The sequence below is a fragment of the Setaria viridis genome, chromosome 4, assembly GCF_005286985.2.
Source record: "Setaria viridis chromosome 4, Setaria_viridis_v4.0, whole genome shotgun sequence".
Classification (NCBI taxonomy): domain Eukaryota; kingdom Viridiplantae; phylum Streptophyta; class Magnoliopsida; order Poales; family Poaceae; genus Setaria; species Setaria viridis.
This window is the reverse complement of record NC_048266.2, coordinates 34,083,041-34,108,192: the sequence shown is the minus strand read 5'-3', so window position 1 is coordinate 34,108,192 and position 25,152 is coordinate 34,083,041. Positions and strand designations below refer to the sequence as shown.

The following is a 25,152-nucleotide window of genomic DNA, read 5'->3' as shown; positions in this document are numbered from 1 at the left end:
GGGGCATTCCGAGAATTGAACTCGGGACCTCTCGCACCCTAAGCGAGAATCATACCACTAGACCAAATGCCCATTTGATGACGTGATATCATACATTCTACAGAAAGGTAAAGTGTGCGCTAATATGTACTCTCCCTCGCCTTTTCTAGTTACTTGTGCGTGCGTGACACGCACGACTCTAATGATGGTAAGATAGCATACAGAACGTACTAGGCGTGCGTGGATGTGGTGTGGCATGCCTAACATGTATATGTGCAAGCTGTGCTGGCCTGAGCGTGGCACTGCTGCCTCACCCCTCGTGTTGCTCTTGCAAAAACATTTATTTATTGTCTTGGCAGCTCATGAAATACGTTCATCCTCAGATCTACTCCAGACAAACATACATCGCAAGTTCTTGTGAATTCAAAATTTCTCTGACGTGCCCTAGCCTTTTCTTTTTGAGAGCTTAACTAAGAGAGCCTAATCGAAACTGCCAAATTAGTAAAGTTAGACCCTTGAGCGTTCCACCGGTGCAAATTTGCAATTCAAAGGGGAAAACCGGAGCTAGCAAAAAAAAAAAAAGATACTGCCTTTGAACGGGCAATAAGCCTGTAACGTAACTAGCTTTCATGGGCAATGTTTCAGCAGGTTTCGAATTTCAATTCTATACAGTTTCATATTAGGAACAGATACACGCTTACAGTTTGCAGCTCCTCAGTTCATACATACACGCACGATCCTCCTGATTTAAAAGACATTACCTGTATATCATCAGTTGCCAGCTCAGAGGCTATAGTGATGAAGAGAGATATGTCTCCTGCCATATAATTGCAAACTGGCCATCTCTCTTGGATCAGAAGTGGTGCCCGGCCATGATGATAGATGCATATTTCAGATAGATTATAGGAGTAAATTAAACAAAAGTTGCATCAAGGTATAGACACAAATCAGCTGCAGCAGGATATTCTCATGTAGTATTCCCCAATTCCATTAACCAACCAGCTGATGCAGCCAGCGGCGAAAGACTCCAATTTTTAACACCATAGATGAAGGAAGGAAGAGGTCAAGGTAGAAGAAGACTATTGGTAGCTTAGAATGTTCGGTTTCAGCCCCCTCTATCTCATATTTTTGATTTCGCGCCTGGCTGCAGCCGGCCCTTCACAGGATATCACTGCATACATTGTGCTAGCTACTCCCTCCGTTCCAAATTATAGGTTATTTTAACTTTTTTTAGTTCATAGATATAACTATGCATCTAGACATGGACTATATCTTGGTGCATAGTAAAAATTATACACCTAAAAATGCCAAAATGACCTACAGTTTGAAACGGAGGGAGTATCTAGCAAGCACTCAGCTGATTAACTTGCACGCCACTAAAACGAATCAATAAATAAATCAAATTCCATGAGTAGCGTACCAAATGGTACCATATATACATTATTAATTTACAACTAGCATTGCACCAAATTAAAATCAAAACAAGTCATCGTTGTATAAGAAAGCACACATCTATCATCACAAACTACTAACCGTGGCAAACAACAAACAGAACTCATCAAAGAACTCCATTAATTTACATATGATGTAGTAGTGTTACCCCCTTTTGTTCTCCTCCTCGATCATTGCTTCCAATTCTATCTTCAATCTTCATATCTGGATCGGACAAGTGCGGCAGCTTGAAATTCTTGTGTCTCTTGATCTTGTGAAGTGATAGGATGATTGGATCGAAGGGAAAACTGAAAAAACCTACACTATATACAGTTCCTGAACCAACCTAATAATCAAACGCTCGAGCAAGATTGGCCTCGAATAATCCTCGATCCTGTCAGTAGTGGGCATGCATCATGCAAGTACGGGTGCATGCCAGAAACCCTAGCGCATGCTGGCCATCTTGGCATCATGCATACCATGTCACCACTCACCGGTTGATCCGATCACTGCTGCTGCGACGAGGACAGCGGCCCGAAGATGTCGAGGAAGCCGGCGGACGGCGAGCCGAGCGCGGCGGCGGCGCCGGGGCTCAGGAAATGGTCGCCAACGTGGTGCAGCCATCCGGGGGACACCAGGGGGTGGTGCTCGCCCTTGAGCGCCGCGCCGCGGAGCGGGCTGAGGTCGTGGAACATGAGCCCCGCCGGCGACGCCGCTGCTGAGTGAGCGGCGGCGACGGCCTGCTGCCTCGTGGCCGTCACCGACACCGACACCGCCGGGCCGGCCGGCCGGTTCAGGGCGCGCGCCTTCACGCGCACCGGCGGCGCCGCCCTGCTCCTGCTGCGCTCGCCCTCCGGTTCCTGCCGCCTCGGGGATGCCGACCCAGCGCCGCCGCCGGACGTCGACGGCCTGCTCTTCTTGTCGCCTCGGCCGGCGTCGGGGCCGGTGAGCCGCTGCACGAGCGGCATGAACTCGTGCGCCTCGACGTGGATGACCTTGGGGGACACCATGTAGATGATGACCGGCTTCCGCTCCTGCTGCCCGTGCCCGGCGGCGCCCGGCTTGCCGATCTTGCGCGACGCGGCGTGCACGCCGAGGGGCCCGGTCCCCGCCGCCCCGCCGTGCCGCGGGACGTCGGCGTCGAAGCTCGCGGCGGCCATGGCGTGGGATCGAGGAGACGACGACGATCGGTGGTCGGGCGGATTGTTATTGGATGATGATGGAGGCAAGTAGAAGTGAACACGGAAGATTTGAAGGGGACAGGCTGACGGACAGGAAGAAGCTAAGGCTTTGTACGGGGGGCCATCGGTGAATATATAGCGAAGGACGGCGTCTTAGCTCTTGGCGTTATTAGGCTCTGGTCAACCCGGAAAAATCGAAGGTAACAACAGTGCAAATGGAGAGTGGCACGTGCCTCCTAGCCGATCCAATGTGCGGATTTGTCCGTAACCCCAAATGTGCGGCATTATTCTCTCCCCTGCACTCTCATCATCGACAATTCACTGGCTGATACATATAGAATTTGCTCCCTACACTATGTGCCTAGAAAAATTACGAAGTGTGAGGATATGTGTGTGAATCATCTTTATATAAGGCAAGTACATAGCTAGTTTTCTGGTTTTCTCGCATAAGGAATGGCATCTTCGCTAACGATTTCATTCAATGTCACGTAGGGATTTAGGCACAATATTTGCTCAGAGCCTGATAAAAATTACCAATTATTTAAGCAACTCATACAAGAAGTGTAATTTTGACATTTCTTTGCGGCGTTCTTTGGCCTAGGCCATTCTTTCGTAGTTTAACACTGTACTCTCCTCCTATATCAATTTAAGAGCAACAAGACTGCTGCCAATTCCAATTTCATAAGAAAGGCTAAATATTACGATACCAAAGACATTTTTTCTGGCATATACGCAAATGGGTACGTATCATTGCATCAAAGATGAGAAGTTATAAGAACACCTTTTTTTTCTCTTAATAATACACATGGTCATAGCCCTATGAATGGATGATACTCCCTCCGTCCGAAAAAGAAATGCAATTCTAGTTTTATGCTAAGCCAACAATCTTAAATTCGATCAAATTTACATATACCAAATAAGTATCACTAGATTCAGATTTTCATAAATTTGGTCAAATCTTGTGATAATTTGACTTAGTACAAAACTAGAATTGCATTCTTTTTGGTACACACAGAGTATTTCCCAATATTCATATTTTACCCATGGTAATGTTAGTTCTCGCAACTAGATACCTAGTACTACAAGTATAAGCACTGCAAGTCTGCAATTTACATTCTAATGTGCCATCTGAGAGCAGCCACAGTGGATCCTGCCACACTTACGCAACAACCACCCTTTTTGACACCAACCACATCGGCGCTTGGGGGCCCCACCCGCAGCTGCAGGTAAGAAAGAAGATCGGGCCGACTACGAACGAGAGCGAGACTCTGGCAAGAAAACCCCCGCCACAAACCCAGCTAGTAGCAGCAGTAGAATAATGGCAAATGGCCACCCATTCTCTCGCGCGCCTTTTGTATATGCTTCCTGTCAGCTTCGTGCTGAGGCGGGGGGAGGCCGCCACGGCCTAGCTCACCTCACGCCATTGGCCGCGGCCGCCGCGAAGTCAGTGCCCACGTGGCGGCGACTACGGCGGCCGAGAGCCCCCCGCGATGCGCTGCGCCGCGCTGGCTTATCGCATTGGCGCGAGGCGTCTTCAATTCGATCGCCGGCGATAGATCAACGCGCGCGCGTGCCGCCGCTCCGTTTTCTTAGGGCCACCTGTGACCTGCGCCGCCGGCGGGACCGACGACAGGACGAGCGATCAGAGCGGAAGTCGCGGCACGGGGGTTCGGGGTTCGTCGAGGACGGGCGCGTACGGCCGGCGGTCGTACTACGCGCGGGCCGACCACCACAACACTCCAATGGATTGTGCGCGCAGCACCCCGGCTTGAGCCTTGACGGGACCTGACCGAGTGACCAGATGAATTCACGGCGGGTGGGCTGCGCACGATTACGAGCTTGACCCCGAGTTTTTAGCACGTTTGTCACGCGCGCCGGAGGCCACATTTGACAACTTGGCGCTCGTGGACCTTTTTGAAACATGGTAATTTTCACATTAAGATTCTGTTTGGATAGCAAGTGTTAAACTTTAGCACCATTCAATGGAGTACTAAAGTTTAGCACTTAGAGCTGTTTGAATGGGTGCTAAACTTTAGCACATTTAGTACCAAAAGACAACTATAACCCTCCTTTCCTTTACCCCTCCTCAACTTCCCTTCCCCGTTCGATTCCAATGCCGGTGATGACTCGCTCGGTAGGTCCGCGTCCTTTCTCCCACCGTCGCCGTTGTCGGCGCTGCGAGCTACGGCCGCGCAGCCGGGCCTCGCGGGCGGGGGCGGGGGTCATGGAGATGGACAAGCGGCCGAACCCTAGTGCCCCACCCAGTACATCTCCATCCACATCTTCTCGGCGTCGAGCTTGCCCGACGACGAGTTGCTCGCCCGTGTGGCCCGCGTCGCTGCCTCGCCGCGGCCGTCCATCTCCAAGCCCCCGACGGCGAAGGCGTCCAGCTCCAGCGCCTCGAGCGCCCCGCGGCCTGCACCGGCGCCGCATTTGGCCTTGGCGGCGGGGTTCGCCGGCGGAGGAGGCATGGCCGGGCGTAGGAGGCGGAGCTGGGCGGAGGAGGTGGTGTGGCCGAGCGGAGGCGGTGGGGCTGGGCGGAGGAGAACGGCGGCAGGAGCGCTCAAGGCCTCGCTCCTCCCGTCGGGTGGTGGTGGCGGCGGCGGCCATGGCCGCCCACGCCAGCAGGGCCAGGCGGAGGAGGACGACGGCGGGCCGGGCGGACGGGGCCTGGCGGAGGAGGACGGTAGCGGGTGTTGTGGCGGGGAGAAGATGGGTGTGGCGGCGGGGAGGAGAGAGAGGGAGCAGAGAGGAGGGGCAATGGTGGAAAAATATAGGGAGGGGGATCACTTTTAGCAGATTAGCACCTTTAGCACCCCATTTTTAGCAAAGTGGGGTGCTAAACTTTAGCACACCACTTTTAGCACACATGTTTGGATACCAAAGTGCTAAAAGATGCTAAAAGTGGGGTGTTAAAGTTTAGCACCCTATATCCAAACAGGGCCTAATTCGACATGAAACATGTGGTGATTCCCACACAGTAGTCTCGGGGGATCCATCTCATCACAATTGATAAACGCCGTTCGTTCGCTGACGCATTAGGGGGTGTTTAGAGAGGGGGTGCTAAACTTTAGCACACCACTTTTAGCACACTTTTAGCACTTGAACTTTCAAACAGGAGTGCTAAAAGGTGAGTGCTAAAGTTTAGCACCCTTGTTTTCTTTAGCACACCCAAGGGGTGCTAAAAGGTGCTAATGGGTGCTAAAAGTGGTCCCCAAGCCCACTTTTCCCTAGTTGCCCCCTCTCTCTCCTCTCCACTTTTCCCCAAGCCAGTCATAAATGAGGGCAATGTAGTCATTTCTCACTCAAGGTGCTAAACTTTAGCACTGTATCCAAACAACCCCAAGTGCTAAACTTTAGCACTCTATTTCAGGATGCTAAACTTTAGCACTGTGCTAAAGTTTAGCACAAGGTTCCCAAATAGGGCCTTAATCTGCGAGTTGAGCATCAGCTCCCCAACCGCGAGCCCCTCCGACAACTCAGCTAATCAACAGTGCAGTTTTCGAATATGAATTGCCAAGGCAAAGCGGCAAAGCGCTGCTGCGTTGGGTTTGAAACGTAGCGTACGTTGCGTCATTACCGAGCAGAAAGGTTTTACTTTACCGCGATAAGCAACAAGTTATCAAAGCCGCTTTCCAGCAGGTTCCGGCCTGCTTCGATGTGTACGTACACGACGCCGCAGCACACAAAGCAGAAAAGGGCGCTGCCGCTAACCACCGGGACGGACTAGTCTCATTGCGAAACATCATTGTTGGCAGGTAAAAAAAGTACTCCCTCCATTTTTCTTTACATGACGTTTCTGACAGAAGTTTTAGCCTGCTTCTAGTTCACGAACAGAGGTAGTACTATAACACAGCACATCTTCCTCCCTCACGCACAGCCGCCGGCACATTTCTCTCATCATATACTACCACCACTACTGCAACTACTGATTAATCAACAGCAGCAGGTGGGATGGAAGATACCTCGTTCCCAGACGCCATCGCTTTCCTAATGGGTGACGACCTGATTCAGAGCACCACCGCTTCTTTTTCTTCCTCGGCAGTTGGATGGCCCCAGCCACATGGGCGGAGCTACCATGATTCCCGGGTATTCCCGGGAATACCCAACATTTTTTTCCGAACAAAAAATTGACTTAACCCTAGACCTACCCCAAAGGCATGCAGCATGGCTCCGACGGCCGACCATCGGCGAGCAAGCGACACTTGTGTGCCCAACTGCCATGCACGTCACGCCGGATCCGGATGTGAGCTCAAAGCTGGAGTGATCGAGTAGCAAGCCTAAACCCGCGCCTAGCCCCGAGAGCTAGTTTGTGACACCTTGTGTTGTGCAAAAATCCGATTCTAATTTCCTTGCACGAATCATGTTGTTATTTAGCATAATGTTATTTAGTACATACTCCGTATGCGTTTGTTCAATTTTTCTGTACATCATGGATCTTTGACTAAAGAAGCAGCGGCAAACGATTGATTGAAAGTCTTTAGGGAGAGCTGCAAAAGACACGAAATGTTGAGTCACTACGACTTGCTACTAATGAGAGTTTAAAGATGGCAGCACCTATGTTAGCAAGCTATGAACCCGATATAGCATAATTTTATTGAGACATCTTTAGTTTTAACGATCTGTACTTCAAAACGTGCTACTGTAGACTTTTATGCATTTTGGATCATTGGAGATTTTTTGGGAATACCCAACCCTCAAATCCTTGCCCAGCCACCCCCAGCACGCCGTAGAACCGTGCAGGAAAGCGCCGTGGTGCATCGCGAGAGGAAGGAGGGAGACCCGGTCGCTGCTGCTGGCGTTAGCGGGATCATGGTGTTAATTTACTCTAATCCACCTTGAAGGATTCAGAGAAGATACCAGCTCCCCTCTGGAGGGATTCAGACTTTTCCAAGGGGTGCCAACCTTTCCGGTTTCAGTTAAGCTCCAACGATCCGAAGAATCGGTCTTCAAAAAAGGCCGCAAGATCCTGCGCGTCGAGAGAGAAGTTAGCAAGACAATATTAAGAAATCACTACAAAGTTTTGAGTATTTAAATCACAAGTTTCAATCATCAGCTACAGGTGAAATCAAGCACGGAACTCGGTTGGAAGCTGAGCTAGGTTTCACCCACTACATTGCCAGCAATCGATAATAATGTGGAACTGCGAATAACTTTTCAAGACCCATGAAATTCCAGAGCTAATCTCAATGAATCAAGGTATAACCAAGATGGAAAGTGTTAGTTTCATCACTGAAAATGAAAACCTTTATAGTTTTTATCCTCATATAACTCTAGTGCTCAGAGTCCTCATTTATCATTTGTAGCAACAAAAGGATAAAGCAACCAAACACCTCAAATGAAAAATGGATGGCACAAATCACAAAACACAGATCCAGACCAACTCCCATGCCCTCAAAATAATTCTTTCACAGATGCAGAGTTGCAGATTGAGGGAGTCAATAGTTAATTTTAAAGGAGCTCATCTCGCTCACAAGTCCATAGTAGTTAATACCTGCCACACGATATTCAAACAGCACAAACCAAATATTGAAAAATCTAGTGAGATGAAGGCAACAGACAAAACAACCACACCTTGCATTTCATAAGAAATTGCTCATGTCACTATATGCATCATTAATATAACAATATAATTTGTTGACATCAATCCGAACATTACCTAAAGTCTAATCGTGTGAAAAACGCTAGTTATTTCCTTATGATTTACCCAAAAAAACAGCAAGAGTCAACAAATTATAAAAGCAGTTGATAAGGCTTATCACCGGGCACCAGCACACCTTTGTCTCTCTCAAATTGACTATAACATGATAGAAAAATATAATATAAAGGAAGGACAGACCGACTTTATAGTGCATAATTGCCTTAATATATTCAAAACATATATCTTTAGAGTTTGAGCTCAGCCAAGGGCCAAGGCTAACCTGAAGTCCCCATCACCCCCACCAAATAAAATATATAAGAGGAACGGTCATTTTCAGTTCCTTATGGCAGAGGAGATACGCAAAAGAAAGCATGGATCATAATTTACATTAGCTTTGATGTGAATGAAAATGCAGGTACCACTCTTTTGGGCTAGAAACCCATGGGGCTATCTTTTCTCAGAACACATGCACACATTAATCCAGGTTTTGCAAGGCATTTTATGTATCCAGCCCCCTCTTAGAAATGTTGTTCAGTTCTCCAAAGAGACCGTGAAACAGTGAAGGCTCATATAACAAATCACAAGGACAATAAATTGGAACAGGCACAGCTAGATTATGAAAACTAAGGTTGTTTGATTCCGGCATCCCATATTATCATTGGCACATTCCTGCATCCCATATTATCATTGGCACCAGATTGAGGTCCTTCAAAGCAAATAAAAGCCAAGTCAATTTCAGACCAACAAACACAAAGGAACTAAACTGAGATTACCAGCAGATTGGAACAGATGTGCAGGATATCATGTAGATTGTGTGCAAGGGCAATGGGCTATACCATATCTGACGACAGATACACACTAAAAGATCATCATAGCATAGTAAGTAACTCCGTTCCTTGTCAGTTGTGATTGTAGATAGAATTACTTCAAAGTGCTGCGCTGACACCAGTCACAGGCATACTTAAATTTGCATAATACATGTTAAAAAGCAATTTTTAGTGATTTGTGATGTGAAACGGAGTATTTCCATTTCTGATTATCTGTAACTGTAACTAATCGAAATGGTCAGAACATAGTACAGTCCAAACTACAGAAGCTCGCGTCTCAGCCATCCCTACAGGAACAACAAGATACAGGTATCAACTCAAAGTTATAGCCTGAAGATAAATATACCATTGCAATCATGCAGAAGCACATAAGACAGGAGGTGATAGACAGAACTAAAGTTCAAGTACAATACTGAGGAGATCAGACTATAAAACAGCTAAAACCCTGTAAGCACACAGAAACGGTCTCAAAAGTCAAGTATAATACAAATGAGGTAATGGAGCCATTCTACTCAGGAATCAATACCTTGGTCCCATATTATTGGCCAAAGCAAGAAACTTCACCTCCCCAGTCCATCCAAGCACTCCTGCTGTCACACTACAAACTCAAGCCTTCACATTACTAGCATAAATATCTACAGGACATACATAAGCACCTGACCAACCCAATTCCACAAATTTGGCACTAAACGACAGCAGCTTGATCATTTGGCAAAAAAAAATACAACCCAAAAGCCTGTCTAAAGCCAATCTAAGTGGTAAATCTAGGTGGGGTCCACCAACTACATTGTAGTGTTTAGAAAACTGATATATAGTATGCAGCCAACTGCTAACATATACGCAACACCTTGGTTACAGGAATAGCACATAACATGGGCATATATGAAACCTTATGAGTTGCAACAGATTAAATTTCAGTCAATTTTTATAGGATCAAACTAATTGATTGAGAAGCACGTTACACGCATAGTCGCATACTATATCCGAACGTTGTATGTTGCTTATCCTTGCAGTTATTAGGGGGTCTTCAACACTTAGCTCAATTAAATACTGTAATTTCAGTTAATTTAAGTTTTAAGGGTCATGGAAAGTTTAATAGAATGAAGGCACATCTAGTCATTAGAAAAGGGTGCATCTATATTGATCCTTTGGTTATCATACAGGGTGTGCATTCTCAACATATAACTTGAATATCATAGCATATATGAAAACCTTATGAGTTGTGACCGATTAAATTTCAGTCCAATTTTTCAGGATCAAACTAATCGATTGAGAAGCACGCATACTATATCCGAACATTGTTTTTGCTTATCCTTGCAGTTATTGGGGGGTCTTCAACACTTAATTAAATACTGCAATTTCAGTAAATTTAAGTTTAAGAGTCATAGAAAATTTAATAGAATGAAGGCACATCTAGTCGTTAAAAAAGGGTGCATCTATGCTGATCTTTTGGTTGTCATACAGGGACACTTTTGGTGTGCATTCTCAACCTATAACTTGAATATCATAGCTGAAATGCGTGCCCAAAGAATTTGGGTTTTCAAAATGGAACAGAGATCCAAACTTGATGCAACTAAATACATATCAAACACTACCAAGCTAAAAGGCCTAAGTAGATATAACTGTAGAATTGATTCTTGATATCAGCACCGAAATCTGATACTGGACACCGAAGCCACCAAAAGAATGGAACCGTGGCAATCCAATAACAGAGTGTGAACCAACATCCCCAATTGGACAATGAGAAACTGAATTCTCCAATGGACTCCACCGTGATGCAAAGCAGATGAGGGCTCACCGGTCACTGCCTAGAAGTCCATTTGCAGCCACTTCTTGAAGTAGACGCATGTGCTCGGCGAAATGACCCCATCCGGCGAGCACTCATCGATTCATGGGCAAACCCCGCACGGGATCCCCTCCATCATCCCTCCCTGAGCAGCCCCAGCCAAACGGTAGCATATCGTGCCGCTCCTGACGGCCGCGAAGTCCCCCTCGCCTGTGCTCTTGACCTCCTCGAGCACCTTGTCGAGCACCATGGTCTTCACGATATCCCTGACCTTGTCGATGGTGTACCCGGCCTTGGGGTCATCCCTCAAAATGCCGTGGTGGATCATCTGCACGGTTGCTGCGCCGAGCTTCTCGACCTGCGCTTGGCAACGGCGGCGCACGGCGGACACGGCGTCGGTGTCGAGCCGGCCGTCGTGGTACCAGGTGCCGCCGGTGATCTCGTCAGAGGGCTGGAAATCGGTGGCCATGAAGATCTTCCTGCTGCGGTGGCGCACGTCGCTGACCTCCTTGAGGAGCCCATGCCCCACGAGGGTGCGCACCACCTTGGTGGCGACGTTGGGGCTTATCGTCAGCTGCTTGCGCACGTCGAGCATCCACATGCCCTTGCTTCCCGCCTCGAAGATTAGGTGTACACCTGCCGCTCCATGTTCGGGAGTTTGGTGAGGACCGCCGCCGAGATGGTCGGCGTCGCGGAATCGGGGGCAGATTTGGTGGGTTCGGAGGGCTTGGCATCAGGTGCAGGCTTCGAGGAAGGACGGGGCTCTTCCGGCGGCGGCGCCGGGCGCTTACGCGGCGGCATGGCGCGGGGATGAGGATAGGCGGCGGCGCAGGGGGGTTCGGAAGGACGAGAACTTTGACGAGGAAGATGACGAGGGTTCTGGCCTATTGGGCATTGGGCTTTTGGTGTGGAGTTGATTGATCCAGTGAATAGTGATATCCTCCTTTTTTTTTCTAGTGATCTGCTCGTGTATGCTTCCTCCGTTCCAAATTACATGTCGTTTTTGCATTTTTTAGATTCATGGTTTTTACTATGTATCTAGACATAATATATATATAGGTGCATAATAAAAACTATGAACCTAGGAATGCTAAAACGACGTACAATTTGGGACGGATGAAGTATCTATTGGCAGAATAGTAAGGCATGTTTGGTTTGAGTTGCTTATGCATAAGCAACTTAAAATAAACAACTTATTTGCTTATGAAACCAATCACCCTTGCTTATTGGGTTGCTTATGGGGCTGCTTATTTTTAGCACATAAGCAACACAAGAGTTGCTTATGGGGACTAAAAGGTGCACTTTACACCTCCTGCCCTCATTCAATGCACTCTACTCCTCTCTCTCTCTCCCCTCCCCCGTCGTCGGATCCCCTTCCTCCGCGCCGGCCCGCCGCTCCTGCCCCGCCGCCGCCGCCGGCCTCCGCCCGCCGCTCCCGCCCCACCACCGCCCCAGTCACCTGCTGCTGCTCCCTACCCACCGCCGGCACCCGGGATCGGGCGTGTGCAGGAAAGAAGAAGCGTGGGGAGGCAAAGAGGGGTAGCAACACAAGGGGCAAATATGACAATGTCCACCTCATTCAATGCTCATAAGCAAGGGTATCCAAACAGCTAGACTAAAAATAAGCAACTCCAAATAAGCAAGTTTAAGTTGCTTATAATAAGCAACTCAAACCAAACATGCCCTAAGCTATACAGAAAGCATTTGCTAGTTTTTTTTATTTCAAAATCATCTAAAGATACACCTTTTCTGCAAAGTACATGTTGAAATATTTCTTGATAAAAAGATTTTAGTTGACAAGTCTCATGATTTTGCAGTTATTTAGCCAATCTAATTTTGTAAATTTTACTGTACCAAACACAAACCCAAGTTTCGAGTTCAGATTATATGTTGCATTGTCATTGGAGTTGGAAATCAGGTATGTCAATGAAGAATTGAATTTCGAATTTTTCTATACCAATGCATTTCAGTTTCAGTAAACGAGCAAAATGTCTCCTCCAGTTTCCATAACAAGCAGCTCAGGTGGAACACATAAAAGAGCCATAGTTTATGCCAACGTTCATTATAAGACAATGCCGAGTTCACCGGAACAGAATAAACTCTGCAATCCATAGATGTCAGTTGTAGATCTGCAAAAAAAGGAAACATAAAAGTGCAGGATTTCATCCATTGACAGTGAATAGAGTTGCCTCATTTTTGTCTGATGAATACGTAATTCTATGATTAGCATCGCATATTGAAGTTCTTCACTGTTTTACAGCTGTTAGGACTCTGAATTCGTACAAACTATACTGAATATACGGGATAAGAAAATGTCAAGATTTTTTTTTGGCAAAATGCAAATCAGTTGCACACGCGGGCCTGTGGCCGAGGAGCTACCTCCCCTGTTCTTCTTGTGCATTGTTGCCCTGAAGAAGTGAAAGTGGGCAGCAAAATGGTTCAGCATATCGGGGCTTCACAAGCTTGTACATGACGTCACTACGTCAGTGATGAAATTCTGCTCCAGCCTGCAGAACTTCCTGGATGGGCAACGGGTCAAGATTCTTGGTTCTCTTGCCATACTCTTCAGAGTTTTTAGCAAATCATGTAAAGGGCAAAGTAGGACAACTATACACAGTGTTGGAAAAAACTTTATTTTTTAAATACTACTGTTGGAAAAACTAGATACACGGCAGTAACAAGAAAAGGTCAAAAAATACCAGCACAAAAAAAAACTGTAAATACAGTATGATCAAGATCAACTACCAATCAATTAAATTGCTCCATTGAAGATTAGTATAAGTTGGCTCAGTTATGGTTTCAAGCTGAATCAGGCAACACAGTTACTGAAATATTGCATACTGTGATTGCTGATCATTGCAGCCATTGGTTTTTTCAACTGTACATTTAACCAGAAGAAACTCTTATATTTCACAGAATTTAGTTGCAGCAGCAAAGTTGAACAGAGTATATGGTTGTCAACCAGGGACACTTTTGTTGACTTATGATAGGATTCGTAGTGTTTGCCAAGAACCCAACAATTTGGAATCAATTAGTACGATGATCAAGCTATCCAAACTTTAAAACAAAATCGCAAATATGTACATAAAAATGCCAGCAAAATAAAAAAAAAAACCTACGTAACAATAACTATGCAATTCACTTTTTATGTAAGTACCAAAATCAGGTACACTAACCCTGCCCTATCATAAGATCGTGATATGGTAATGGAACTCTTGGCAATCCAATCGTGTATACCAACAGCCCCAAACTGTCAAACAGAATTTTCTGATCAACGGCACGAAACTGAATTTTCTGATCAACGGCATGAAACTTATTTTTCTTTTTCCCTATCAACACCATCGCAATGCACAATGCAGGAGAGCTCACAGGCTAGAAGTCCAGCTCCAGCCACTTCTGGTAGTAGACGCAGGTGCTCGGCGAGATGACCCCCCTCCGGCGAGCAATCATCGATCATGGGGCAAACTCCGCACGGGATCCCCTCCATCATCCCTCCCGGGTGCTGCTTCCCAGGCTCCCGGTAGCTCATCGCGCCCCTCCTGACGGCGGCAAACTCCCCTTCGCCGGTGCTGCTGACCTCCTCCAGCGTCTTGTCGAGCACCATGGTCCGGAGGATGTCCGCGATCTTCTCCACGGTGTACCCCGCCGGTCCCGGGATCGTCCCTCCTGACGCCCTCGTGGATCATGTCCGCGGTCGCGGCGCCGAGCCGCTTGACCTGGGCGAGGCACCGGCGCCGCGCGGCGGCGATGGCGCCGGCGTCGACCCTACCTTCGTGGTACCACGTCCCGCCGGACACCTCGTCGGAGGGCCTGAACTCGATGGCCATGTAGAGATTCCTCCTGCGGTTGCGCACGTCCTGGACCTCCTTAAGGACGCGCAGCTTCACGAGGGAGCGCGCCTGGTTGCGGCCGGTGTCGGTGCTCAGCCCCGTGGCGTCACGGAGGTCCTGCACCGACATGCCGCTGCTGCCGGCCGCGAAGCTGGTCCTGTAGACCTCGCGCTGCCTGGGCTGGAGGTGGGAGAGGATCTTGGCCGAGATGGTCGGCGGCGCGGGATTGGGGCCGCGGCCGGAGGAATAAGCTTCAGGGTCCGTAGTGAGGCCGGGATCGACGTCAGGTGGGGGTGGAGAGGCAGGTGACGGATTCGTCGGCGGCGGCATGACGCGGCGCGGGGTGGGCGAGCTCAGGAGGAGGAATAGAATAGGGGTTTGTGGCTGTGGGCCCTGGATTGGTGAAGGGCTTTCACTTTTCATTCTGCCCACAAAATAAAAAAAAAAGGTCGTGCGATCTCCGTTGCATAGTCCACGCCGTCGCCTTCTCTATTTGAGTTTCTCTTCTCCTCCCCTCCGCTAGCTCACTTCCTAGCCTCCCAAAGATGAAAAATATGGGCAAAACCAGAAGCGTAAGATGGAAGTTCAAATTTGGTATAGGAGGGAAGTTCAAATTTGGTACCCGAATGCTTTGAAGGAAGCATTTATACGTTCAGACTTGCCGTTTCAAATTTTAGCATGTCCAAACTTTGAGAGCCGAAGGCCTTATATCGTTTAAATTGTTGTTAAAAATTAGCAAACTAAAAATTGCTCTATTTGTCCATGAAAAATAATAAGAAGTCTTTTTTTTCTTTCTATTTTCCACTGACCACATACTTCACAAAGTTTTTGAAACAATCGTGTGGAATGCAGCATATATCAAGAATAACGGCAACCCATGAACATGGGTGACTTGGTGAGATTCAGTGAAGAGCAATGGGGTCGCCAGAACAAAATTAACAATGAGCAAACCATAAACAAAATATGTTGATCAGCAAAATTACCGGATCAATTCACAATAGTGAATAAAATCAGCTCAGTTCTGTCTGACGGTTATGCTGGGATTCTATGATTTAACATCATATAAACGACATCTCCACCATTTTACAGCCGTTAGGTATCCTGAACTCATACAGATTACTTAATATACGACAGGGAGGATCCCGGCCCTGTCTCCAGCAAATGTCAAGACTAAAGTTGTGATCAGTTGAGGCATAGACATCGCACATTCGCCATGTCATTTGGCGGCCTGTTCTATCACAGGTATCTTGTTCCACCTCTCCGGCTCTTCGGGCGCATTGTTGCCCTGAAGAGGTGGCAACGAGAACATGCTGACAGTCGAACTCTTGCTCCGGATCTCCTTCAGCGACCTAAGTGCTGCAACTGTGCTCTTCATGTACATGCCCTCCATGTACTCAAGCTCATCTAAATCCGGAATGCCACTGCCGTTGACCAAGGAAGTGGGCTTTGCTGGCTTTTCTTCGTCATTGCTATCTACTTTTCCATCTTCACGTGATACAGATGGCTTACTGGTCGGCAGGAGCTGCTCCAGCATGGTTTCGCACTGCTTCACAAGCTTGTACAGGAGGTCAGTGGTGAAGAAAGGCTGCTGCAGGACTTTCTGGATGAAGGGCAGACGGATCAGGGCTCCAGTTCTTTTGTCATACTTCTTGAGGATCTTAACCAGTCCTGTACAGGGCAACATGGGACATAAGAATTGTTGTGATGAATGTCTAGCTAGCTAAGATATCAAGGCGGTAATCCATAAACGATCCAGACAAGCTAAAAGGTTGCCGACAGAAAAAACCCAACACAATGATCACATATTCGAACAAAACAATGTAACAAGCATGTTTACTGTACTGAATCGATTGTAGTCAGTCTCTCCAAAAACATCAATCTAGGCAGAATTCTCACACAGCCATGCTTCAAATTTTAAATAAGATACTATTATCAGGTTTCTGCTTTCATGAAGCCAAAAAACTTATGGACCACAAAATCAGCAGACAACAAATTCTCCTAAACGCAAGTAAATTTATTTTTTATTGGCTGATACCTATAGAATATCGCATCGAAAATATTCCTATTGGCTGTTTGTCAGCCAAAAGGTGTATGGTCTTCGTATGGCTAGCAGGCTATGACTTCTGAACCAGCACAGCCATATGATGCCTAATGATGTACCCCACTAGCGAACCTTAATTCTCATCAGGAAATGGCTCGGAGACAAACATGATAACACTCTGTAAAGGATACCATTAAAGGCACCATTGGTCAACTCAAATGCAATAGACCAGTACTATATTGGGTTGATGCTCAAAAGTCTCAAACACTTGCAAATTCCTATTCGCAAAAGCATGTCAAATGGACCAAAACACAAGTAAAAGAAAAAGGCAACAGAAATGAGTCACACAATTACAGAACACAAATACTAAAGCACTCCAGTTCAGATATCCTACAATTAGAAAGGAACTGATAAGTATAAGGTTAAATTAAACAGCTTACAGGATTAAATAAACTAATTTACAACAATAAGAACTTCAAAAGTTGTTTGCTTTTAGTGTCATGTCTCAATGACTCAATCAGAAAGTCAATTAAACTTTATGAGTCACTCATAAAGAATAGAGTGACTAAATCCAACAATAGAGTGACTCAAGCAACTCTCTCTGGGTGCACGCTTGGACACTAGAACAATAGGAATGCAGTCAGAACGGACATTAAGATTCACAGTCTGTTTTTCCAGGTAATGGTTCCTTGCTACAGTGAAACAGCATGAACACTTACAGTGAAACAGCATGAACACTCCATTCAAGTAATCTTCAGTTAAACGGGCAAATGGAAAGGGACAAAATTTGCATGGAAGTGGGAAAGGAGGTTAGTGACACACTTTTTGGACATCATAGATCTATGCACCACTGTAAAGGCAACAGGAGCAGCCAAAAGCTCAAATGCTGATGTTATGGTGAGTGGCTGCACATCCACTGAAGCCATTATGCTCGAGAACATGATGACAGGAGCAACTATTCACTACCTTCAAGTTCATGACAGCTCGCAATATTTGACTTTGTGTGGGTACTGAGTAGCCTACCAGTATAGTACTAGCAAACCAATATTGCATTGCAGGTGATGTTACAGTAGCAATGCATCCCAGCCAAGCAGAAAGAATCTCATAAAGATGCAAATTGCCACATAACACCGATTCTAAGTGGCATAAAAAGTGTCGAGTGTATATTTGTACTGTTCAGGATGAACAAAAGGAGCATGACTTCACGAGTCCAAACAGAAAAGGAAAATTACGGCATGATCTTACTGTCTAAAACAAAACCCATTATGACTGACACCTGAGATGGTGCACAAAATTTTATCTTGAAGTAAATCACAAGCATTAATTCATTGTCAACTTACAGAAGGAAGGTTTTTCCTGAGATTAAATAGAGTTATTATACAGGCAGAGAGGACACCAGGGTACTTAACAATAAAGAAAAATAGCATTGGGCTACTTTGTGTCTTAGGGGGTGTTTGGTTCTCTAGGAACTCCTAAAATTCCTATCACATCGAATGTTTGGATACTAATTAGGAGTATTAAACATAGACTAATTATAAAACCAATTGCACAGATGGAGACTAATTTGTGAGACGAATCTATTGAGCCTAATTAGTCCATGATTTGATAATATGGTGCTACAGTAAGCATGTGCTAATGATGGCTTAATTAGCCTTAATAGATTCGTCTCATGAATTAGCCTCCATCTATATAATTAGTTTTATAATTAGGTCATGTTTAGTCCTCCTAATTAACGTCCGAATATTCGATGTGACATAAATTTTAGTACAGACTAAAGAACCAAACACCCCCTTACACATCGAACAAAAAATTGAGCAAGGCAAGCATCCATTAATTAATCCCAATCTGAGTGAAGAGCTCCACACATGTGAACTTAAAAACATGTCAGATGCGTGACGTATGGTGACTACCAAAAATAAAAGCTGATTTTCTTTGTTTTATTTTCTAACTATTTAGCATCAACTAACTGGATATTGTATCAACTACTATGCCACGACGTGCTCCAAGTCGAACATGTGTTTTTGTATGGTATAAAACATCTAGTTACAAAAATAAATAGTGTACTTGCACTCATGTAACCAGAGATAACTAATTTCTCGCGAGAAATCGATCCACTCATCCCAGCTCACAATTTCTCGCGGTAGCTCCTTTTCTTTAGCAAATACAGTTTCGTCAAATCGTCGCGTGCCGTTTCAACTGACTGGTATCCATACTAGACGACAGCAACATGATTGCCCCCTTGCTGACAAGCAAAACAACAAGTCATCTCTTTACTGACCCATGTTGACAAGAACTAGTAGCTAGCTTCACGAATCTAGGCTTCCTTCCTCCCCAATTCAGAGCTAAATTGCTTCATCAGGCTACTTACTACTCCTTACTACCACCCAAAATACACAGACAAGAAACTTTCCAAGAAGAGATAAACAACAACAGAGACAACAGATCATTGGAAATTCAATCAATTGTGCATCAGGACGACACGAAAGCAACACCTAACGCGACGCGGCGGGATGGGTGCGTGCGGCGGAGGACTCACCAGTGTAGTTGAGGGCGCTGTAGTTCTCGAGCAGCACCATCTCGCCGTGGAAGTCGACGATCTCCTTGCGCACCCGCATGAGCTCCTCCTTGGAGTCCTGCCCGGCCGCCCTGGCCACGCGGTCCTGCAGCTCCTGCTCCACCCAGCAGGGGCCAACGACAACCCAAACAACCCGATCAGATCAAGGAACACCAGAACCATTGGGGAAGGAAGGTAGGGGAGGACGGGGCCGGATAGTGCAGGCACCTTCTGGCGGATGATGTATTCCTCCTCCTTCTCGACGAAGAAAGAGTTGAACTTGTCGAGCTCGGCCTCCAGGAGCTGCATGAAGTCCGCCTCCTCGGGCGTCATCGCCGCCGCCGCCGCCGCCGGGGCGCCGGAGGACGCGTCGGCCTTCCCGCCGTCCTCGCGGCGGGCCCGCTTGGGCTGCCGCTCGGCCCCGCTCCCAGCGCCGGCGCCGATGAGTTTGAGGCGCTTCTTGAGGTCCTTGTAGGACAAGAACTTGTCGCGCCACTCCGGCAGCGTCTCCACGATCTGCCCGCTGAGGCTCTTGCCGAACTTCATCGCCGCCGCCTCCCAGTCGCCGGAAAGAAAGGAGATTTCCGGTGGGCAGAGTGGACGGATTGCACCCGGTGATCGTCGCGGGGGAGGGCGGATGCGGGTGGTGAAATAGAGGGAAGGGGAGGGAGGGGAAAGGGTGGAACGGGGGCGGGCGGAGGATATGCGGGGCGGGGAGGTGGGAAGCGGCGAATATTCGCGAGGAAGGATATTATTGTTGCGGTGCCGGTGCGTGCGCGACGCGAGTTTTTTATTCCTCCCTCTCGCCCTCGCTCGCCGCCGAAAAGGCCACCTCGAGGGTGGATGGGAGGGAAGACGCCGAGGTGAGGTGGCCGGGAGAAGACACGGGGTGACGGGGGTGGGAGGTGACGGTGGGGGCGTGCCGCCGTGGAGTTATGCGACGAAACAGAGGGCGGGGGTGTGGGCTAACACGGTGGACTCTGGCGGTCTCGTGGAAGAAGGGTTGCCGTATGGCAGTGTTAGTGTAGGTGGTTTGTGCTGAGTGTTGTGGTAACCCGCGAGTTTTCGCGTCTCAAGCCGTAACGGTTCCATGTTATTGGTGACAAGTCATCATCCTTATCTATCCGTGTTAGTCCGTATTACTAACACGGTGTTAGGCTGTCAGCAATTTACATTTTATGCTTTTGGTTTCGTGTTTATGCGGCGAGAAATTTAGTTTCGCCGGTGGACATACAAAGCAACTTGTTTAAAAGAGCGCACCTCTTGAACAATCACTTGCTTCTGAAATTTTGGAAAATTTTAGATGACGGGTCTTGACCCACCGCCAATGAGCTAATTTGGATTCGAGAACGGAAGTTACATTAGATTCGGAGGAGACGGTTAAACTGTATTTTGGAGGCTTCGAATGAAGGTTTTAGAAGGAGATTGGAGACCGGTAGCAAATAGACCTGGAGGGGGGGGGGTCGCGCTACCCACAGGTGGTAGAGGATGGCCAGTGACGACAAAGGCGACAAAAAATAAAGTGGTTACTGGCTGGCGTCAGGTGAACTGCCGGAGACTGGGTGCAAGCAGGCGGGACAAGGGAGCGTATCCACATGAGGCGGAGGATGGCCAGTGACGGAGGATGGCCAGTGACGACAAAGGTGACAAAAGTAAAGTGGTTACTATGATGGCTAGCACCAAGTGAGCTGCTGGAGATGGGGTGCAAACAGGAGGGACGAGGAAGCCTATTCATAGGTGGCAGAGGATGGCCGGTAGCGATAAAGCAATAAAAAAAGAGGTTACTACTATTGTTAGCGTGAGGTGAGCTGCTAGAGGTGGGGTGCAAATAGGAGGGATGAGGGAGCATGTCCAGGCTGGTCGGCGATGACAAAGACGACAAAAAATAAACTGGTTAAGGTATATGATGGTTAGCACTAGGTGAGTTGCTGGAGACAGGGTGCAAGCAGGTGGGACAAGGGAGTATATCCACAGGTGGTAGAGGATGGTCGGTGATGACAAAGGCGACAAAAATAAAGTGGTTACTATGATGTCTAGCACCAGGTGAGCTGCAGGAGATAGAGTGCAAGCAGGCGGGAAGTGGGAAGCGTGTCCATAGCTGGCCGAGGATGGCTGGTGGCGATAAAGACGACCAAAAATAAAGTGGTTATCGCAATTATTAGCGTGAGGTGAGCTACTAGAGCCAGGGTGCAAGCAGGTGGGATGAGGGAGCATGTCCACGTGTGGCGGAAGATGGCTGATGACTATAAAGGTGGCAAAAAATAAAATGGTTCGCCAAGTGAGCTACTGCAAATGGGGTACCAGCATGCGGGATGAGGGAGCGTGTCCATAGGTGGCAGAGGATGGCCGGTGGCGACAAAGTCGATAAGAAAAAGTTAGTACTATGATGGCTAGCATCAGGTTAGCTGTTGGGGATGGGTGCAAGCTGGCATTGGAATTGTTGGTGGTTAGGAAAGATCAACAGGTGTTGCTTTCGACTACCGTACGATGTCCAAGTGGCTTCTAGGGATTGAGCGGTTAGTTGGTTACTTTTCTGTGTCCGTAGGAATCGAGTAGCCTCATATTTATAGGCGTAGGGTTCAACTCCTTTCTGGGTTACCCTTTCCTAGTTCAAACAGAGATAGTGGGTTCGAAAGGCAATTTGATCTTTTTCTCCTGAGGACCCTCACACATCGTTGATACAGGTCATGTCCTCCATACTCTCCCTTCCCTTGCCTAGTCTCCCTTCCGGATACGGGCCAGAGGCTGGAAGGGAAAACTAGGGAAGGTGGCGGGTCTCGTCCAGTGGGGAGAGGGGGTGCTATCCACTGTCCCTTCCCCTTCCTCACACAAGATTCTTATCTTTCTCCCTGGAAGGGCTTCCGACGGCCAGGGGTCCTCTGGAGGGGGAGGGAGGGGGGGAGGGGGGCGACCCTGAGGGGAATCTGGCACTCGATGCTTGCACTTGTCCGGGATGGTAATCGCTTCCCCAACAAGGATACAAGTAGTCAATTGGTTCTGGACTATTAAATTGAAATTGGATGTCTAATATTGTTGGACCGATAAAAACATGTGTTAGCAATTTACTTGTATGTTTTTAAGAACAAATGTGTGTTTTGGTTTTGTGTTTATGTGGTGAGAAGTTTAGTTTTGCTTGTGGATATAAAAAAAACCCAACTTGTTTAAAAGAGTACACCTCCTGAATAATCACGTGCTTTTGAAATTTCGGAAAATTTTAGGTGACGAACCTTGATCGCTGCTAGCGAGCTGCTTTGGATTCAGGGAGGGAAAAGGAGACAGGTGGCGACCGTGGGCGACATAAAAATGATGATGGCCAATGACAAGTGAGCTGCCCAAGATGGGGTGCAATGCAATCGACAGTGGAGCATGTCATGCCATCACTTGGAGATCGAAACAGGCACCAGAGAAAAAGAGCAAGAAAGAAGATGAACAAAAGCAGCCGATTGGTTCTGGAGCATTATATTTTAGTTGGGTATCTGATGTTGATCAAACTGGTAAAAACAAAAGTTGCAAGCAGTTGACAAATACTAGCATCTACTATCTTAGAAGAGAGGAGAGAATAGATAATCGTTTCTTCCATGGCTCTTCCAACAAACAATTTCTATGCTTAGGAATGCAAGAATTGGTAGTTTCAAGGACCATTCATGATAATCTCCACGATTCAAATAATGTTCTGATATGCCCAAAGTCCACTCTTCCTATATCGAGAAGGTTATTAGCATCTATTGACATCTTGAAAATCCAACATTTATGTCGTCATTAGAATATCCTTTCTATGTTGGAATTAAAGTTTGAATAATTTGCCTGAATTATTTTTCCAAATAACACATGAAATAGTTGGTCATTTATATTATTTTTCTCAACATAAACACCTACTTTACTGAACTTTTAGTGTTTCTTAACAAACTACAGTTGCGTTATCCAATCTGACCATGAGGAGAGGGAGAGGGGGAGGAGGTGTAACACCCAGCTCCAAAATCTACTTACGGCCCAACTCCTCACGTGGAATGAGCCCGCATACGCATAGCACTTCTCTTACACTTTCGTCCTCACTTCGTGTAAAAGGATTAACCCAGAGGTGCTATGTTTGAAACGGCAATGATTATAAGCTGGGGAGAGGGATGGAGGGAGGGAGAGATGTCCTATCTAATTATTAAATGGTCGGACCATACCACCTGAATTCAACAAGATATATCAGTCTTATTTTTAGCAGAAGGATATATGAGTTGTGAGGTGAAAGATTATGAGAACAACTGCGGGCATCAATATTATTCAAATGATGTATGGTAAGATATCCATAGGAATATTCCTAGCAATAATAATCATGCCTCCTTGACACACCAAGCTCGTGATGTGTAATGATAAGACTGAGCTGTGCCCTGACTTATTTCTCCTTTTTTTCCCATCAAAGACCTAGTGGTTTTCAATTCTTTCTTGAATTGGTTTTGCAGTTTACCCATATAAATGTATTTTAGTAGCAATAATTAAAAACAATAATGCTGCCCTAAAAACATTTAAAACGAAGCGTAACATTAAATTGACAAAACAGATCTCTTTTCCTGAATTAATACAGTGCTCTTTTGCGGTCACCATCTTATCATTAGGCATATTTTGTTCCCATCTATTCCATTTTCACAAATGCTGCGATATTACTTTCTTCCAAAAGTATCCAAATGAGAAACAAAATTGTACAATTCTCAATGCCCATATATTCGACAACAGCAGTCCTATTCAGAATACCATGACGTTGATATCGATATACTCCTAAAATGCATCATTAAATATAACGTCACCTATTCTTTTTTTTAGAAGCGGCGGCTCGACGTTGTTGGCCGGACGAGCCAACGAGGAAAACAAAAAACCACCTGCTAGAAGCATATGCATAGCGGAACACAATCTACAGGGCGCAGAAGATCCAAGCAGCACTCCAAGTATTCTACTCCCGGCCTCTTCAAGAAAGTACACGCATGACCACCCTGCTGCGGCGATGGAAGGAAGATTCCTGGCATAATTCTTTGCCGGAAGTGGAATATCCAAGCGGATATGTCCCAGATCCTCTGCGCGTCCCTGTCCTCGCCTTAAAAGCCCTCGGTCCTTCTCTGTCAGCTTCTCTCTCTATCAACAGAAGCAGGACGGGAAAAAAAAACAGCAGCTTCCATGAGAAGATCCGGAGATTATCTCGTCTGATCACTCGATCTCCCGAGTGATTGTGCTGTCGTTTCGAAGTGGCAGATGGCACGCTCTGAGCCGAGAGATCTCTGGGTTTTGTTCTCACATTGACTTCTGTCTTTTTAACACAGGGTGTTCTTGCTTGTCGAAACAGTGATGTACCTGACGAGATATTGGGTTCCTCTTCTCGTGAACACGTGGTTCTCACGAGTTCTCGTGCGAGTGTGTGTGAGAAATTCCACGTGGCAGTGGGTGTGTGTTTGATTATTTTAAGGAAACTCGTGGAGCAGCCGTCTGGATTTTCAAGGGAGAGATCGAAGTTGGAATGGGGAAAGACCCAAGTGGCCACTGATGTTGGGGTTGGTAAGTGGGCAAGTCAAGTGAGATTGGTCAGTGAGAAAAGTACGTGTCGTGGTAGGTCCACAATGCGGTCCACGTAAGATGATCTTGGAATATACCACTGTCGTGTTAGCACGGTGGAAAGTACACATGACCATTCGTCAACTTTTGGATCCACATGAATAGATGGACATTCGGTGTGACTTTTCTTTTCTTCTGCTTTGAATTGTTAACTCAGTATAGGTCATATGGATATGTTATTCAAGTGTACCACGTAGGTTTTACATTTTGAAACACATACTTGTTGAAATAAGTAATTTTAGCCCATGCATGTCTCAAAAACCACATACAATTGCCACAAATTGCTATAGTTT

At 46.7% G+C, this 25,152-nt stretch overlaps 2 protein-coding genes, 1 non-coding gene and 2 pseudogenes across 3 annotated transcripts; all 5 read right to left on the bottom strand.

Annotated features, from left to right (window-relative positions):
• Positions 1-72, bottom strand: TRNAP-AGG (transfer RNA proline (anticodon AGG)). The gene has a single exon. It is a non-coding gene; the product is annotated as a tRNA-Pro (tRNA).
• Positions 73-1,356: 1,284 nt separating this feature from the next.
• On the bottom strand, positions 1,357-2,727 carry LOC117853189 (uncharacterized). Its single transcript, XM_034735565.2, has one exon. The coding sequence runs from the start codon at positions 2,568-2,570 to the stop codon at positions 1,917-1,919; it is 654 nt and encodes a 217-aa protein (XP_034591456.1). The 5' UTR covers positions 2,571-2,727; the 3' UTR covers positions 1,357-1,916.
• Positions 2,728-10,479: 7,752 nt separating this feature from the next.
• Positions 10,480-11,741, bottom strand: LOC117851720 (uncharacterized; annotated as a pseudogene).
• A 2,204-nt stretch (positions 11,742-13,945) lies between these two features.
• LOC117852982 (uncharacterized) lies at positions 13,946-15,123 on the bottom strand (annotated as a pseudogene).
• Positions 15,124-15,641: 518 nt separating this feature from the next.
• Positions 15,642-19,956, bottom strand: LOC117852981 (SPX domain-containing protein 1). Its single transcript, XM_034735312.2, has 3 exons — positions 19,499-19,956; positions 19,253-19,385; positions 15,642-16,343 (listed from the first exon to the last, which is right to left on the bottom strand). The coding sequence occupies exons 1-3, from the start codon at positions 19,814-19,816 to the stop codon at positions 15,892-15,894; spliced, it is 903 nt and encodes a 300-aa protein (XP_034591203.1). The 5' UTR covers positions 19,817-19,956; the 3' UTR covers positions 15,642-15,891.
• Positions 19,957-25,152: the final 5,196 nt, after the last annotated feature.